This window comes from Aspergillus fijiensis (assembly GCF_003184825.1).
Source record: "Aspergillus fijiensis CBS 313.89 unplaced genomic scaffold BO72scaffold_12, whole genome shotgun sequence".
Classification (NCBI taxonomy): Eukaryota; Fungi; Ascomycota; class Eurotiomycetes; order Eurotiales; family Aspergillaceae; genus Aspergillus; species Aspergillus fijiensis.
In genome coordinates, this window is record NW_024468988.1 from 312,865 (window position 1) to 329,805 (window position 16,941).

The 16,941-nt window shown below is 51.9% G+C and overlaps 6 protein-coding genes across 6 annotated transcripts; 5 read left to right on the forward strand and 1 right to left on the reverse strand.

Moving 5' to 3' along the window:
* Window positions 1–282: 282 nt before the first annotated feature.
* On the forward strand, window positions 283–1,266 carry BO72DRAFT_525841 (RTA1 domain-containing protein; the record flags this gene model as incomplete). The annotated part of the gene is made up of 2 exons (XM_040949988.1): window positions 283–538; window positions 607–1,266. Exons 1-2 carry the CDS (start codon window positions 385–387, stop codon window positions 1,263–1,265), a joined length of 813 nt encoding a protein of 270 aa, XP_040803668.1. The 5' UTR covers window positions 283–384.
* Window positions 1,267–2,691: 1,425 nt separating this feature from the next.
* Window positions 2,692–4,257, forward strand: BO72DRAFT_525842 (MFS general substrate transporter; the record flags this gene model as incomplete). The annotated part of the gene is made up of 1 exon (XM_040949989.1): window positions 2,692–4,257. Exon 1 carries the CDS (start codon window positions 2,800–2,802, stop codon window positions 4,255–4,257), a length of 1,458 nt encoding a protein of 485 aa, XP_040803669.1. The 5' UTR covers window positions 2,692–2,799.
* Window positions 4,258–4,964: 707 nt separating this feature from the next.
* On the forward strand, window positions 4,965–5,955 carry BO72DRAFT_445973 (uncharacterized protein). Its single transcript, XM_040944184.1, has one exon. The coding sequence runs from the start codon at window positions 5,076–5,078 to the stop codon at window positions 5,667–5,669; it is 594 nt and encodes a 197-aa protein (XP_040803670.1). The 5' UTR covers window positions 4,965–5,075; the 3' UTR covers window positions 5,670–5,955.
* Window positions 5,956–9,005: 3,050 nt separating this feature from the next.
* On the reverse strand, window positions 9,006–10,837 carry BO72DRAFT_504909 (cytochrome P450; the record flags this gene model as incomplete). Its single annotated transcript, XM_040949167.1, has 5 exons — window positions 9,006–9,245; window positions 9,309–9,463; window positions 9,525–9,635; window positions 9,693–10,007; window positions 10,067–10,837. 5 exons carry the CDS (start codon window positions 10,835–10,837, stop codon window positions 9,041–9,043), a joined length of 1,557 nt encoding a protein of 518 aa, XP_040803671.1. The 3' UTR covers window positions 9,006–9,040.
* Window positions 10,838–12,701: 1,864 nt separating this feature from the next.
* Window positions 12,702–13,734, forward strand: BO72DRAFT_504914 (sterol desaturase family protein). Its single transcript, XM_040949168.1, has one exon. The coding sequence runs from the start codon at window positions 12,729–12,731 to the stop codon at window positions 13,701–13,703; it is 975 nt and encodes a 324-aa protein (XP_040803672.1). The 5' UTR covers window positions 12,702–12,728; the 3' UTR covers window positions 13,704–13,734.
* Window positions 13,735–14,667: 933 nt separating this feature from the next.
* On the forward strand, window positions 14,668–15,991 carry BO72DRAFT_484388 (phosphotransferase family protein; the record flags this gene model as incomplete). Its single annotated transcript, XM_040947851.1, has 3 exons — window positions 14,668–15,002; window positions 15,065–15,549; window positions 15,601–15,991. Exons 1-3 carry the CDS (start codon window positions 14,778–14,780, stop codon window positions 15,989–15,991), a joined length of 1,101 nt encoding a protein of 366 aa, XP_040803673.1. The 5' UTR covers window positions 14,668–14,777.
* Window positions 15,992–16,941: the final 950 nt, after the last annotated feature.

The following is a 16,941-nucleotide window of genomic DNA, read 5'->3' on the forward strand; positions in this document are numbered from 1 at the left end:
CAGAAAGATCAGAAACTTGCGTACACTATACCAGATACGGTTGTTTCCTTTCTTCTGGTCGTATTCTCACCGTGGATGGCTCCACATGTTTCAGAAAGCAGCTTAAAATCTCCGATCGGCAGTTGATAAACGAGGGCTGGAAACTTTAAACCTCGACTGCCGTACACCTTGCCTATTCAGGTATGGTGTACCTGCATTCCGAACCACTTCCATATATAGATCACCTTGTCGAGTCAAGAATTGATACTCCATGTTGAGTTGACACCTCAACGATATTTCATCAAACACTATATAAGCACCATCTCGTTGATCAGAAACTCTCAGATATGCAGTCCTCACAGCCTTGAATCTCATTCTCCCAAATCCCCGTCCATTTTTTCCAAAATGTCCGATTCATTTGTTCTGTACCGCTATGACCCGTCCTACGCGGCAGCCGTTATCTTCACCATCGGCTTCCTAATCACAGGAGTGGGACATATCTGGCAGGCCACTCGGTCGGGGAGTCGCTTCATGACCCCATTCATCATCGGCATTGCCTGTAAGCCTCCTTCTCCTTCCCGCAACACCGGAAAGTCCGATCAATCCTCGGCCCTAACAACCAAATAGTCGAAACCCTAGGCTACGCTCTCCGCGCCGTCAGCGCCAAGCAGACCCCGAACTGGTCCGTCGCCCCCTACGCAGGCCAAAGCCTCCTTCTCCTCCTGGGACCCTCTCTCCTTGCGGCGTCGGTCTACATGATCCTGGGCCGCATCATCCGCCTGGTCGACGGGGACACCCGCGCGCCCATCCGCCCCGCCAAACTCACCAGGATCTTCGTTACCGGCGACGTTCTTTCGTTTCTGTTCCAAAGCGGCGGCGGCGGCATTCTCGCCCAAGCCAAGACCCCCGGCAAGGTCAAGCTGGGCGAGCGGATGATCATCATCGGGCTGTTCGTGCAGATCGTCTTCTTCGGGGTCTTCATGGGGGTGTCCGCCGTCTTTCATCGGAGGATCCGCGAACGCCCGACGGAGAAGTCGATTGGGCTGGCGGTGCCTTGGGAACGACTTTTGATGGTTCTGTATGCGGTCAGTGCACTCATCATGGTCCGGTCGATCTACCGCGTGGCGGAGTATATCCAGGGGAGTCAAGGGAGTTTGCAGGGTCATGAGGTGTTTATTTATGTGTTTGATGCGACGTTGATGTTGTTGGCATGTTTGACGCTGAATGTCTGTCATCCGAGTCAGGTGCTGCGGGAGAAGGGGTTCTATGAAGAGCCCTTGGTGTGAGGGAGCTGAGTAATTCGTCCATACGAAGTGAAATCTGTGACTGTTAGCATTGATTGTTAGAGGTAACTGTAGTTCTATGCTTTAGACTCAGAACCGAAGAATCATAGACATATTGTCAGCGAGAGCGCCATGTAAATGAACTGAAAAATACGTTCACCCGACGAAGAGTGTAAGGCGGGGAAGCTTTTGACTCCCCCTTACCTTTTGAAATTACAGTCCTCCATCAGGCAGCGAAACTTTCTCAATCACATAATGGTCCTGGAATGTCCGAGTTAAGTTAGGGCTGACCCCAAACACAAAGCTAGGCGACTGACCGAGATGAAGATGTAGCCGTTGGTGAACTTGTTAGTTCCCATGAAAAAAACTGCGAATGGATCAAATGCACCCACTGGGCTTTCAAGTTAACAACTCTGTCTGATTGTCGAAAGAGACATTCCTCGATCCTAGCAAGGAGAACATGATGGTTTACTTCATACATTGCATGGGTAAGGGGCCTGCTATTCACTGCTGAGGTATCGGTGATTGTATCACATCGGGATGCCTGACTAGATGTTGAGTGTGTCTGATGAGATAAGCACGATCAAGTTACTCAACTCATAATCCAAGTTTGAACGACACAGCACGGGTGCTAAGTGACGACGGCTAGGGGTGGAACTCTGCAGTCTCAGCATAAGAAACAAATGAATTGCATTCGATAGCTAGATGTCAATACGATCACACCCCCACGCCCTAGGGCGCGGGGTTGGCTTGTCACATTCGACAGCGGCAGAGATTAGTAATATGACAATTACCTGACTGTTCGCCGATCATTTGCTCTGAAGAGCTGCTGTGCGTATAGTAGAGAGACATACGACTTCTGGCGACGATTGATGGTCAAGGATTGGTACAGCAATTACTAAACTTTTACTTGCCAACCTCTTCGTAGCTTGACTCCCTGCTGAGCACCCTGCGCAGGGCGTGGAGAGGTCCTGATTTTCCCCAGGTAGAATAGTCATTCGTTCCCACCCATGTCTCCATCACGAGAGCGCCACTTGGACAACAATCATAGGCTGATGCTGCTTCGGGTTTCGAATCCCGAGAGCTGCCCGGTAGCTTGATCCCTGTCATGGCTTGGTGGGGGGCGTCGAAATTTTCGAAAACTCGAAACTACCCTAGGCAAGAGGAGCTATCTAGGCACGTACTGGGTTAATAACATGAACTTCAGCCGCTGTAAGCGCGCTGCAAGTCTGAAAAAGGCTGACTATAAACAGCTTTGCAAATCCCCGTCCCCGTTCTTACGCACTTTCTCCTCCCGCTCTCTCAATATCACCGGGCATTCTCAAAGAACAAACATTCGATGGCCATGATTCATTCGCAAAGTCAACTCAACTCATCAGTCGAGGATACACCAAGTATACAGGCCACTCATTCTGCATTGCGTCGCGTGGAAGAGGTCTCGCAGACCGCATTCCCACACACTCATGAACACATTCACAGTTTCCCACAAAATGATGACGCTTGCCACACTGCCGGTAGCCTAACCTCTAGACTCGACATGGAAGAGGCAGAGCATTGGGTCATGCAGAGTACGCCCCCCGAGTTGTCTAACTTTGCCAACGAAATAGTATTTGTTCTCCTGTGCTCCATGGGCCTTCTACTCTTCGGGGTATTTCTCGGAGACGTTCGCGTGAATCAACTCATCTTTCCCCGCGCCCTGCATGTCACCGAAGGGAGTACACCATGGCTGGTGGGTTCGTTTTTGTTAGCGAATGGAGTGGCTGTGATCATCGCCGGGTCGGTGGCCGACCTCTCGGACCCGAAACCGCCCATGACACTCGCCTTCGGCTGGCTAGTCATCTGGAATCTGGTCTTGGTGTTCAGCATTCGCCCAGGACGCGCGGTCTTGTTCTTCGTGGCGCGAGCCATGCAGGGAGTAGCCGTGGGGGTACTCCAGGCCTCCTCCATGAGCCTCCTGGGCCGGCTGTACGCGCCCGGGGTCCGCAAGAACCGGATCTTCTCCTTGATGGCGGCGATGGCTCCCATCGGGTTCTTGATCGGCTGCCTCAAGGGCGGTGCGCTGGCGGCCCATCTGCCCTGGATCTTCGCCACAAACTCCATCCTCTGTGGCCTATGTGTCCTCGCATCAATTTGGTGCATTCCTTCATTTGCACCCCAGCATAATAGTACGATCCTCAAGGACTTCGATGCCATGGGGGCCGTCTGCGCCGCGGCAGGCTGCGGACTCGTTATCTTCGGCCTGACGCAGGGCGCCCCCAGCGGCTGGCAGCCATATACGTATTCCACCATCATCGCGGGGATGCTCTGTTTTGGGCTGTTCTACCTGGCCGAGCAGCGGGCCGCACGCCCGTTGATCGACAACCGCCTCTGGACAGCTCCCGGGTTCACCCCCTTGGCAATCTCCTACTTCCTAGGCTACGGCGCCTACATCGGCGGCTGGATGTTCTACGCCGTGCGCTTCTTCCTCTCCACCCAGCAGAAAGCCCCCATCACAGTCGCACTATACCTGATCCCCAACCTGGTGTCCGGAGTCGCAGCCACCTGGGTGGTCTCGCGCACGCTGCACGTCGTTCCCGGTCACTGGCTGCTTGCCGTGGGGATGATCGCCTTCACCATGGGCCCGGTCTTCTTCCTACCGCAGACCGCCCACACCACCTACTGGGCGCTGGCTATGCCGGGAATCACCCTCGTCACATTCGGGCCGGACCTGACTTTTGCTGCTGCCTCCATTTTCATCACCTCGAGCGTGCCGAAATCCTTCCAGGGTGCCGCGGGCAGCTTGTTGGTGACCATCCAGAATCTGTCTGCGGCCATTGGGACCGCTCTGGCGGATACCGTTGGGCAGCGCGTGAATCACGGCGCGGGGTATGATCTGGATTTGGGGGCTTTGCGCGCGATCTGGTGGCTTAGCCTGGGGATGGCTGTCGTGGCTGCCCTTATTTGTGCGGTCTTTGTGCGCATTCCCAAAGCAGAGGAGAAGGAACATGTTCTGTGATGCTTTCCGGGTGGAGATTTGAATGGACACGAGAAAAAAAAACAAAAAAAGCAAACAAAACAAAACAAAACAAAAAACAAAGATAACACTAGAAAAGAGAGACAAAGAACAGTAAAAGAAGAATTACGGAGTTTCCAGCAATCAAAAATTGTATACAACAAGTCGATCTAAAAAAGAGAGCTGGAGTCGTTCTTGTGCAGTGGGTATACTGCCCGATTAGCCGCCGCAGGATACATTATAACTCGCCCGTTCGCAGTCGGAACGGAAGATGGATACGAGGGTAAGCTCAAACATCAACTAAGAGTTGCGGTTTCTGTGCGCATGGCTGCGATAGCTTCCAACATTGAGCCTGCTACAGCCACGAGGCATGTCCGACTCATGCAGGCGTGAGGGTGAATCTCCAGCCCTAACCGGGTTTGGCTTTCTGGGACTAGCGGCCAGATCCTTCAGGGTTTCCCCCTCATCTTATGCATGGTCTCGCCACTGTTGAAAAGTCCCATTGGTGCGCTCGGATAGTCTAGACCTTTTCTATTTAACCGTAGATGCATCTGGATGCAGTCTGCACCAATGAGGCTCACTAGCGGTGTGCATGCCATGCTCAGGGTTGCATATTCTTCAGCCTCCATGATCCTGCCAACGGAGAGGAGGGGAAGTAGAGTGGGCCGACAGGAACCAGCAGCATGCATGCTTCTTAAAAGCAGGAACAGACTCCTCATCAGCCTACGATCACCTCCCTACCTCAATTCCGTTGCAAGTTGTTCTCTCTTCAACATACAAACTACTTACCCCACCTCTACAAGACCTACAAATTCCCCACCATGAAACTCCCCACCACAAGCCTCCTCTTCGCCCTAACCACCCTAACCGCAGCGACCCCACTCACCACCACCACCCTAAATCTCCCCCACCTCCAACCCCGCGACACCACCCCCTTCACCACAGGCCTAACCACCATAACCGCCGCGGCCAGCGCCCTGGACGCCCAGATCCAGACCTACCCCGGTGGCGACGACATCTCCAACATCACTGCCGGCGCGGCGACGCTCATCACCGCCCTCCTGGCCGAGACGAAAACCATCCAGCCGGACTTCCTGAACGCCACCGAGGCCACCGCCCTCCTCCCACCCCTCGCGACCCTGGCCGCGCAGATCTCCGTGGTCGTGGCCGACTACATCGGCATCCACGCCGCGATCGCCGCCACCGCCGCCTCCAGCGACGGCGGCTGGTACATCTACTCGCAGCTGCAGGAGGAGCACACCGCCGCGCTGACGTATACGGGCAGCGTGGTGGCGCGGATCCCGGCGGGCGCGGTCAAGGATGCGGCGGCGGCGTGGGCGGGGAACATTACGGATGCGTTGCTGGAGGGAAGGGATGCGTATAAGGATATTGCGGTGAGGCCGACGGGGTATTGATTGGGGTGGTTGGGGTGGTTGTTGGGGGAAATGTGCTTTGTTTCTGGTTGTGAGGTGAGGGATTGGGGGCATGGAAGGGTGAGTTAAGTGGGTTCTATTGCTTTTGTTGATGAGAAAAGAGTGTTGTAGGATCCTTCCATTGAGGGGGGACAGTATCTGGGAGCCAGAATACAGAATTTCAATCTGATAAAAAGATTATCTGCCTTGTATAGTACGCTTCTCAGGACCAGATTTGTCTGCTGTGCTGGTGAAGTCATGCACCAACATCCATGATCCTACTAGGTGGCGAGGCTGAGCAAACCCCATCCGGAATGGTTCGTCTTTATCCAGATGTGTATGTACGCTTGTTAGAACTACTATCTACCAATATCAGATTCAACCAAGGCACGCACCGAGGGTCCTCTGGCGCGGGTACAGCCGCAGAACCAGTCCAGTGGGCCCCGACTACGTACTCCGTGTGTTCTGGTTATCCCCACCCGGGTTCCAGGTGCCCAATGGACACAACGGGGCACCAATTGAGTTGAAGGGAGAAGTATTATCATCATGGCTGGAGCGGTTACTACTTACTACAGTCGTCGAGATACAACCAAGGAGTCTCCGGCTGCACCGCCGAGGTTGGACCCTGCTCTACTCCGATTTATTTGGAAAATTTGATACTCCCACTCCCATCCTCACCCCGCCCTCTGTGTTTGCGCCGAGCAGACGTAGGATCAGCGACTAACCTTCTTTTCAGAGTCGGGGATTAGGGGATCAATAACAGTTATCTTGGGGTCATTTCATCAAGGTTATACTGGCCTGGGCTTGAGATGCTGACTCCTGCGGGGTATGCGGCGCTGGGAGAGTTGGGGTTGCTGCGGCCGTGCTGCTGAGACGGGGTAGAGTTTCGATGGGCTACTCTGCAGAAACGACGGTCGCGAGAACGGCTCATTTCGTACCTTCAGAGGCAGAGCCTTGATGATTGTTCGTGTGCCTTTGAGGTGGTGGACTTGCTTTATCAATGGTGACTTTTCTACGCTCTTCCTTGATGCGCGACTTGGATCTGGAAACGATTCCCTTTCATCCGTGCCTCACTAGAACAGCCAAGCTCTTCGCCGCACCATTGGCTCACTGAAGGTAAAGAAGGTATTCCTGTCATTTCTGATGAAGCATAGCACATGTCCTTGATTTCCTCTCTACCCCGCAGGTTCCAGATCTTCTCACTCGGCTTCCTTCACCAGCACCCACCGCCACAGCGCATCCTGCCGCAACCGTTCCATCGCCGCCCCCTCCAACACAAACCTCAACTCATACGGCTGCGCAGCAACGTCCCCACTCAGATCGCTGGCCGGCAGCACCCAGAAAACACCTTTGACCTTGGTCTCGGGGATATCATACCGCCGGGCGCGGCCGAGCTCCCCGAAATCCAGGTAGACGTCCATCCATCGCAGGCTGGCGACGATGATTGAATGAAAGTGGTTTTTGAACAGAAGAAACGTGGGTATTTATAGGGCAAGAAGGGATGAATACGCTGCCTGCAAATCAATTGAGAGATGTGGTCAGGCCGGGGGGGGAGGGGGGCGATGGTGAGCTGGGTCATAATTTGTCTATTCGGTTCAACAATCATGGCTAATCTTGCACACTGGCCCTTTGTAATGGTGTCAGTGGAATACGATTCCTCCCAGGGATAAATTAGAAAGAAATTCCTTGTACGGCCCCGCCGCCCTCGAAGCTAGGGAAGGTCTGTTCACGTATGCGGGCGATCTAGTCGGGCACAGCCTGCTCGTGTGCATCTTTCCTAGACACATCTCACCCAATGGAGTCTGCTTCCTACGTGCTGAAGAAGGGAGATATGAGTCTGGATTAGGAAAGAATAGCCGGCAGATGCACGTCCTTTGCCTTACCTGCGGGGCTGCGAAACATCACCTAGATGCAATGTAGTCTGACAACGATCAACCATCATTGCAGCTTCATCCTTCTCGAGTCAGTGCGGTTGCATTCTGGGTAATGTATCTGGATGCTCTCCTCAAGACAACCGACTGCGTGACGTCTAACACTTAGACTTCCTTGTGACTCTACTTAACCGGCAAACGGAAACCGAAATTCTACTACCGAGGCCAGGAACCTCGATGGTGTCTCGGAGTAGCCTCAACCCTGGGATGTGGTAAAGGGAGTAAATGCCTCAATTTCCATCTCAAAATTTTCTTATCGCGTGCCCCAGAGCAGCAGTCGGTGGTAAAAGGCACAGGTGAGCATGGTTCCTATTCGTGGGCTCGGTAAATCGGTAAATGGTGGCCTTTGTCGGAGATGGCACAAAGATAGATGGATGGTTAGAAAGGAAAAAGGAAAAGGTAAAAAACAACTAACGCCGCATGTCGTACTTAGTACCGTTCGCTGCATGGAGATCGATGTCGATCTGCGCGATTGGGGCTTATTGATTGGGTGCCAGTATTGCACTGGTATCACACCCGTCCCAGCCACTATGTTCCACTGCAGCACGCCACGCCGGAGTTTTGGGAATGTGATACAAAAGCTGCCTAGCGCTGCTGTAGGGGGCGTGTCAATTCTCCCGGGCACTAGTTGTCCTAGTAGCTCGTGTGAAGACGAAGGAAGTTCGTATGGTTTGCGAAATGCATAAGTGCCAGGCTCCCGGCCCCGGTAGTACTCCCGGGAGCTCATTCCCAGCAAGCACTGACTTAACCTACGTGCTGGTGGGTCGGAATCCTGGAACCTAATTCAGTCGCGCTTTGACTACTAGCTAAAGATGAATTACGTGAAGCTTTCTACCGGAGACTTCTTGGGCTGGTGAGGGGGTTGAAGCGAGTTCATATTGGCTCCCGAGTGGGTGACGAAGTGACGAGTCTACAACTTCAACGACGTGCTTTGCATGCCATGCATACACTTCTCCTTACTGAGGATCGCATGAAAAAAAAGATTGACAGTAATGATGCTAAATATGATAAAAGCTTTGGGATCATGCAAGTCTAGGGCCAGTGTCCTCGTGTACTTAGGGCTATTTGTAGGCTTTGCCGAGATGAGAACTTTCGCGATAACCAGTGCGCCTCCAAAACGGACCTGCTTCACTTTAGTGTGACTGTCGACAAACATAGTCCCATAGTAACCGGCCAGATCTAGCTACAACTCTTGGAATATCTGGATACTTCTGGTGTCCGGCACACTTCTACGGACTCCTTCAGTGACTATGACGACATTTGAGACAGCTCGGTAAGGATGGACGGATGATGTAGTTGCTGGAAGACACCATCACACGACGCAGCCCAACCTGGTATTCCAGAGGTGAATCTCGCTCATAACCAGGGCCGCCTTTGAAGGTGGATACCGAGATATGTTGCAGAGTGTCAAAGAAATGAGAGCGTGGAATCAAGCCAATCGCATTACCCCACTTGATCGGAAGTCAAGGTGTTCGTGGGCGCTTGGCACCCAAGGACTTTGACCTGGATACAGTTCTGACCAGGAGCAGTCTGGCCATTGAAACAGTCCCGTACTGTTGCCACATTGTTTTCCGATGTGTCAAAAAGCTCCAGTCTAAACCTACGGAGCACGGTGGCGAGGACCAGGTTCAGCCAGCAGTAGGCCATGCTTCGGCGGTCTTAGTCACCACATGGAGTCAATGGCATTGGGAACCGTATCCAGAGCACCTACCTGGGACCCAAACACGCCTGACTTCCCTTCGAAAAGGGAACAAGATACCGCTCCAACTCGGGATTTGTCTCCCAACGTTCCGGCCAGAACTCCATCGGTCGCGGGAAAATATCTGGGCCCCGGAGGATGAAGTGTGTAGACATGCTCACAGGTGTCTATGGCGCAAAGATGTCAGATTTCAAAGGTCCTGCACACACGATCTAAGTAAATACATACCCCTGGCGGGATCTCCCAGCCGTCGCAGTATAGGGTTTCGTCGGGTGCAATGCGGGGGAGACGGGAGGTCACCACGGCCGAAAGTCGCAGGCCTTCCTTGATCACAGCTGACTATTTAACCCCTCGTCAGTGTATTGGCAGGCAAATAGGATTGATACGGCCACTGACAAGATACGGTAGCTTCTCCATCTCCTGCCACGAAGGGGTCATCGCGGCCCTTGGAAGGGCTTGCGTGAGTTCATCCTTCAACCTCGCGTGGACTCTGGGATTCCGGAGCACGTGGAACAAGGTTATCGCCATGACCTGGGATGGAGCGTCTGTTCCCGCGACCAGAAGGAATTTGGCTTCGTCGATTAAACGTGGTAGCGTCGTCTCTGTGCTGGGATGCTTGCCGTCATCCTGGAGGATGCTGGCAAAAATGGATTTGTCCCAGACTTGAGCTTTGCGGGAGTTGAAGAGCTCTGTCATTCGCTCTTCGATTGCCTGTTTGCGATTTATTACTTCATGTGATGTCATCACGCTGCGTTTCATGTAAAGCTCACCTCTTCAACTGGTTTGATATTTCTGTATTGAGCCTGGATCAGGCAGCAAATCCACGCAGGAAAGTACCTCGAAACAGTGTAAAGGAATGGAAGATGCCGCAGTAGGATGAGCGTTTCAAAGATCGAGTTCACCCCCTTCTTCCACATATCCGTCAGCACGGGATAATCCAGGGTGTTGAAACAATAGCGAGGGCCAAAGGCAAAGAGAGACACGGTATCCACAGCAAAATTTATGAATAGAGTATGCAACTCAACAGCTTTCCCCTGCTTCATCGCGTTCTCCAGGTGCCAGCATACTGAATCTATGCGCCGTATGATGTCGGGTTCAAAAGCGCGGATCGACTGCTTGGAGAAGAACGAGGCCAGGATGCCCCGACGCGCACGGTGGTGACCATGTCCACTTGCAGCAAAGGTGGTCCCTGGGGCTTGTGCAGAGACAAACCAACTATACTTCTCTCGTTTGTGCAGAGGGCCAGAATAGAGGGTGTTGTAAAAGTCGGGGTCTTTGATGTGGAGCTCGAAGGGACTTATCCGAACCACCGGCCCATATCTTTCATGCATGCGTTCAATCTCGAGCATGAATTGTCCTTCTTTGACGACGTCGAAATAGAACTCATACCAGCGTGTTGCAGCAGCAAGCTTAGGTCCGGGAAACCTGGCCAAAGGGCTCAGGGCCAATCGATGGACGAGGGTGCAAAGAATATATGCAAGAAAAGTCCCTCCAAATATTAACAGCAAGTGGAGAGGAGTGATGAATCTGGGCGCTCCCATGAGAAGATTCATGCTGCTAAAAAGAGTAGACATGGGAAGACCTAAGGGCTAGTAGAACTAGACGGTGGCGCACTAATTAGGATTCTTTGGCAATGAGTTTTGTTTGATGACCTGATGTTTAGAAATAAATTATTGTTATTTTTCAAAAGAGCAAGCAATAAATACGCCATTATAAGCTATCTGTCCCCCGACATGTCTTATAGTGCCTAAGTACGAACATTTGAACGAGATGTAAATCAAGCTCTACCAAGGAAATAAGGAGATGATGGGTTATTTTGAGCAAAGCTTGCTTTCATATTACTTGATACATAATTGTGCAGTTGATGATGCTTTAATGTTACGCAAGAATGCCACCCCCTTGCATTCGATCGGGTGTTAGAAAAGTCACATTGGTGTTGATGTAAAAAAACCACCTCCCACCGGTGATTTTCATTATGACGACAATATTCCTCACAACCGTAACCCTGATTCCTCCAGCCCTTTTAGGCAAGGCAATGTATCCAAAAAGTAACAATGCAGCGCTCTTCAGTGTGTCTCGTGTGCTGATTGAACAACTTTTGTATATAAACCAGAAGGGTGCATACGCCACTCCAGGGCCGGGCAGGCAAGTGGTGTTGCGGGCGGTGGCATGCCGGCGTAAATAGAGCTTCTCCTTTGCTGAATACACACCGTAGCGGCAACTGTCTATCAAAGAGGTAGCCGCCAACTCTCTTCAGATAAGTGAGTCCAATTCTAGGCGAAGCACTGAGGGTTTCCCTATCTATAACTAAATCCCTAGATATCCTCGTTTAGCATACAATCAGAACTCCCTCATAAATGACGAGATTTCGATATTTCAGAGGCGGAAGGTATTCTTATCACCAATACAGGTGGTATACCAGTGTCATTATTATCTATCTGTTGTGGCTAGATCTAGAAGTTCTGCTGGTGTTAACTAAATCAAAGGTTGCCGAAAGCACCTTGTACAGGCTGTATTAATTCAATCTTCTTACATACCGGTACAAATGTAACGCCTTAGGATCTTGGTTGGTCTTGAAAGCACAGTATCCTCCGTGGCCACCAATCTCACAGTTCCCTAATGTTAATATGCAGCCACGTTTAAATAGTATCTTATAAAAGAATATTTGCATGCTGTAATTTAAGCAATATTTCTTTTATATGTTTCAGATATACTATAGTGTATATAATAACAGATCTACTGATTGCTTTCACCAGTGGAGCGCGGAGAATTGTGAAATGTGTAGCCACGGAGGGTAACAAAGTTGATTATACTGTACACGTGAAGAATGGGTTTAGGTGGATGGCCTAGCTCATATTGCATTAGGCTTAGGGGAGTGGGTCTAGAGCTGTAGGGTGTCAGTAAGTTATAAAACATAAAATAATTAACTTTGGAGGTGATATAAGATACTGTATTACCAGGTGGCTACAGTACCTACAGGTATCTGAGAAGTGCCTTCGGCACCTGGAAGGCAGTGGGGTTTTCCATTTGGGTATGGATTGCACCCTGGAGCCCTAAGCTCTCTCCTCCTCTGATTCTCACTCCCGGATGAACCCCCCCCCCCCCACTAAGTCCATACTCTCTAAACTATTAAGCAATTCTCACTCAGTCACGAACAGGTTCGTTTCCAAATTCTTGTGTAACTCCGGCGGTAAATTGCCTTGCACCAGTACCACTGCTTCCTTCTCTATATGTACAGTACTACTAAATCCGACCGGGTTTCAACACCGACGGACTTCGAACATCTAGAGTGTTCTATCTAGGTACCTGACCTTCCTACACTTCTCACTACCCTACGTCCGACGACAAGAGAGCCTCAACCTCTATATTCAATATCCCATTCCAAGTCCGACAGCCTGTATCTGACGCAACTGGGAGCAGTCTGCTTCGAATATGTCCCAATGGATCCTAGAAAGGGTCAACCGATATCTAACCAATCTCGATCGAAACGTGCCTATTCACTCCAAAGACGACAAAGTTCCTTACGTCGCGGACATCCAGCTGCATCGCTGGATCCTCGTGCACGCCGGCGTACCTCTGCTCATCCACCAACTCTACGCATCTACGACCGGCAACAACCTCAGCCCGATAGCAGCGTTCGTCTTCTACTTCTCCGTGTTCGCAATATTCCTCGCGCGTGAGTTTCGCCTGACAAGGACCTTGGGCCAGGAATACGGATTCTTTGACGGCGACGGACACGCGCGAGATCGCGTGCGCGACTTCGGTCCGCGGAAGGCGATCACCTCGATGCTGCTGGCCGCGCTCCTCCGACCGCTCATGAAAATCTGCCTGACCTACACCATGGACGACCCGCCGACATCGACGGATTGGGCGTGGCTCCTCCCTCAGGTCACGGTGTATGGCATCGTGGTCGACTTCTGGTACTACTGGAGCCATCGCCTCGCGCATGAGGTCCCCGCCCTCTGGAGATTCCACCGCACGCACCACCTGACCAAGCACCCGAACGCGCTGCTGACGGGGTACGCCGACGACGCGCAGGGGCTCGTGGAGATCGCGGGCCTGCCCCTGGTCGCCCACGGTACGATGAAGCTGCTGGGCCTGCCGATGGGCTTCTACGCCTGGTACCTGGCCGACTGCTACGTGACCTTCACCGAGGTCTTCGGGCACAGCGGCGTGCGGCTGCATATGTCGTCGCCCAGCGGCCTCACGTGGCTGATGCGGCGGTTCGAGGCCGACCTCGTCGTCGAGGATCACGACCTGCACCACCGATCCGGGTGGCGGCGGTCGAGCAACTACGGCAAGCACACGCGCATCTGGGACCGGGTGTTTGGCACCTGCCGGGCCAGAGTAGAGGGGACAGTCGATAATATCGATTATCAGAATCGGGCAGAAATCCCCGTATTGTAGATTGGTCAAAAGCATATACAGCATCATGGAGGGACTGGACATTCTGAATGCCACATAGCGTATCGAGCAACCGAATGCAGGGAAATCCGAGAGGAACACAACCAAGAATTAAAACATCTCGTAAAAATTGAACCCCTTGCTTGGCGGGTGGGGGAGGCCGATGGCCCAGTCTCCATGCTCCGGATCAGCCTGAGGTTTCCGCAGGTTGCCAGATCTGTCCTTGTCTTTTTGCTCCTGCCATCGTCGCTATGGGCGCCGGGAAGCAAAGACCCGATCGGAGTTGATGCAACATTACATCCTATTGAACCACTCATTATCTGATAATCCAGTTGCATACCCTTTTGATCCCTGTTTCGTGTAGCCTTGCTTGAGTTTACCGTAGTTCCTAGGTGGCAGTCAGAGTAGAGTAGTAGATTGGGCGGGTAAATGTGACATGTGTAGACTATGCCACAGTACGGCGTACAGGTAGTCGACACAGCGTTCTTATTTGAGGATTAAAGTTCAATAACGAGCCTTTCAAAGCCTGAAAACAGAGCTATCCAGAGAAGATCCCGTCATCTCCACATGCCAGGCCAAAGCAGACTGTCAGAAGTCAAAGGGGCAGGTATGCACGTCTCGAAGCTCTAAGAAACTTTATCCATTACGAGGTATCGGAAATGAAATGTAGGGAAATCATAGAACAAAACACCTGAGAAACCGCACAACAGTATTCAGTGGGTACAATGTAATTCAATTCGTCTATTACCCGATCTGAAACCTTGCACTGGGAGTAGGCTGAATCGGGCTGTCTGGTTTGCTATTTGCTCCCGCAGTCAATCAAATGTAATTGTAACTAAAGATAAAGGACATGAACGGTTATGCCTCTGTGGCAGGTCAGATCCCTTCCGTCTGCCAGTTCTGGTAGAGCTAAATACGCCTGCTACTGACACATAACAGCTAATCATTGCTTGAGTTCATCGGTTAAGAGTAACGGCAGCACAATCCGAACTGTATCATCGATTGAAAATATATGCCCGGCCCTCTTCTCCTTCAATCTTGTATAGCCAAGGCTCGCACAGCCAAGAATACAGCCCAATGGCCACCGAGAACGACAAAGGCATCACCCACAAGCTTCTAGAGAGTTTGTCCACGACAAGATTTGCCTGCTCGTCTTTAGAACGCCTGGGCAGCTATCTTGGATTCGTGTACCGTGGCCATCTCCGTCGTGCGCTGAACACCGGAGCCGTGACCGTGATCATCAAGCATAATGCCGGCCATGCCGCAAGGATGGAAGAATTCCAGCTTCCAGAGAATCGAGGCGTATGCAGCTGAGCTGAGCCCCAAGCCAGTGCCAAAGCGTTATATCTAACCCATGCTGCTAGTCCCGAGAAAGCGAAATCCTGCTTGCCTTTGCACAAACGCCCAATCCCGTTCCACCCTTCACATTCCAAAACACCACCGTGCGAACCGCAGCGATACACGAGTTCAGAGCACGGGAGAACACTCTGTTGATTGAGGACATCCCCGGCTCCATCACCTTCTTTCAGCTGTTCACCACCTTCTCATTGCGATCTTACTTCCTGGGCCCGTCCCGGTCGTCCCTCGGGTTGAGCCTCGGCGCCTGGCTCGGCACATTTCATTCCAGCACCCTGGATCGAACCGATCTGCCGAGAATCGTGGCCTCGAATGAAACCGTTCGCCGTTTGATATGGGAGTATAACGAGAGGAATCTACGCCAGAACATCGAGGCCTATCCGGATGTTTTGAAAACGGACGAGCCGAGGGTGCGGGCAGCCGTCGAGGCGGAGCTCAAAAGGACCGACGGAGGGGATACTGGAATCACGCACGGTGACTTCCATGTTATGAAGTACGTGTCCTCAACCCCAGTAAAATGCTTCTTTGTTAACTATGAAACCAGTGTCCTCCTCTCATCCGGCCTGTTTTCATCCACAATCGTCCCCGTCGACTGGGAATCCTGTCATTTCGGCTGCCAGACGCTGGATGTGGCTCAGATGATCAGCAACCTCTACGTCGTCGATCGCCTGGGCGGCATCAATGGGCCCAGAAACGTCATGCACGGGTTTATTGATGGATATCACGAGACCCGGCGTCTGGACAAAGACCTAGTATGGCATACGGTCGTCTGCGTGGGGGTGCTGATCCTTTGCACCCCGTACACGATGGTTCTGCCAGGCAGAGATGTGCGGGAGATCTTGCAAGCCGGGGAGGACTTCCTCATGAGAGGATTGGCCAAGGATCGGGGGTGGCTGGAAACTAGCGCGTTGGGTATTTTGTTGGACAAAATCTGAAATTTTACCTCCAGATTGGAGGATGGTACCCAGAAGTACCCCAAGGATATACATGCACTCTTACCCTTTTCTACCGAGAAGGAGGGGTCATTGCGCTGTAAGAGACACCCCTTCCATCAGATATTTCAGTTAAAGGTTCCACACCTATCAAGATGGTTTTAGAATGCTTGAACCCCTACTCGTGCGAATGGAAGGTCCTTGAAACTCACTAATGAATCGCTTTCGTCTTCATCGACTCTGCACGAGAGAGAGCTCCCTGAACACATAGCTCGAACTCTCTTAGTAGGTAGTAACTTATGGTCGTAAGCTCGTATCACCATGATCAATGATTATGCAATCTACCTCAATCAAGCTGCTCGACTACTACCAGCAGTAGGAAACCGAACTCAGCCATTTCCCAGGCCATCCCTTGCGTCTGACTGCAGCTCGGTGGTCGGTAAGTTGTGGTAGTCTTGAAGCAGTTCCCTTTTCGGCTACCTGTCATAATCGCCCAAGCCAGATAGACCTAATTCATGTCTACCCAAGCATCAACGCGGTAGGTGACATCTGCTGTGTTGTAAACTGGAACTGCCCTAATCCCTCCGCATTTGGATCGGCGGCTGTCTTCCGGTCCCGTCTTGAGCTGGCGTATCGTACCGTATCGTACCGTATCGTACCATATCGTACCGTCATGGATGTCTTATCCGGATCCCATCCCTGATTGACATCGGTTCCAGTTCGTTGGGTCGGATGCCTTATCCGCAAATGAAGGATAATGACCCCTTCGTGGTGAGGGAATCATACCACCCTCTGAGCCCCACCGGTGGTCGTATCAACGAGTAAAATATGTAGACATGGTCAGTTTTGAGCGGAAACATGCAATTTGACATGTCGACTATGGGACAGTAACGAGCCAGATTGTCGAACGATCATCGCGATTGTCGCTAGTCGGATTTAGGGCTTGACGCTTT

Bases quoted from the DNA above. Each gene is read 5' to 3' on its own strand.
- BO72DRAFT_504914 (XM_040949168.1), top strand. From the start codon at position 12,729: ATGTCCCAATGGATCCTAGAAAGGGTCAACCGATATCTAACCAATCTC.
- BO72DRAFT_445973 (XM_040944184.1), top strand. From the start codon at position 5,076: ATGAAACTCCCCACCACAAGCCTCCTCTTCGCCCTAACCACCCTAACC.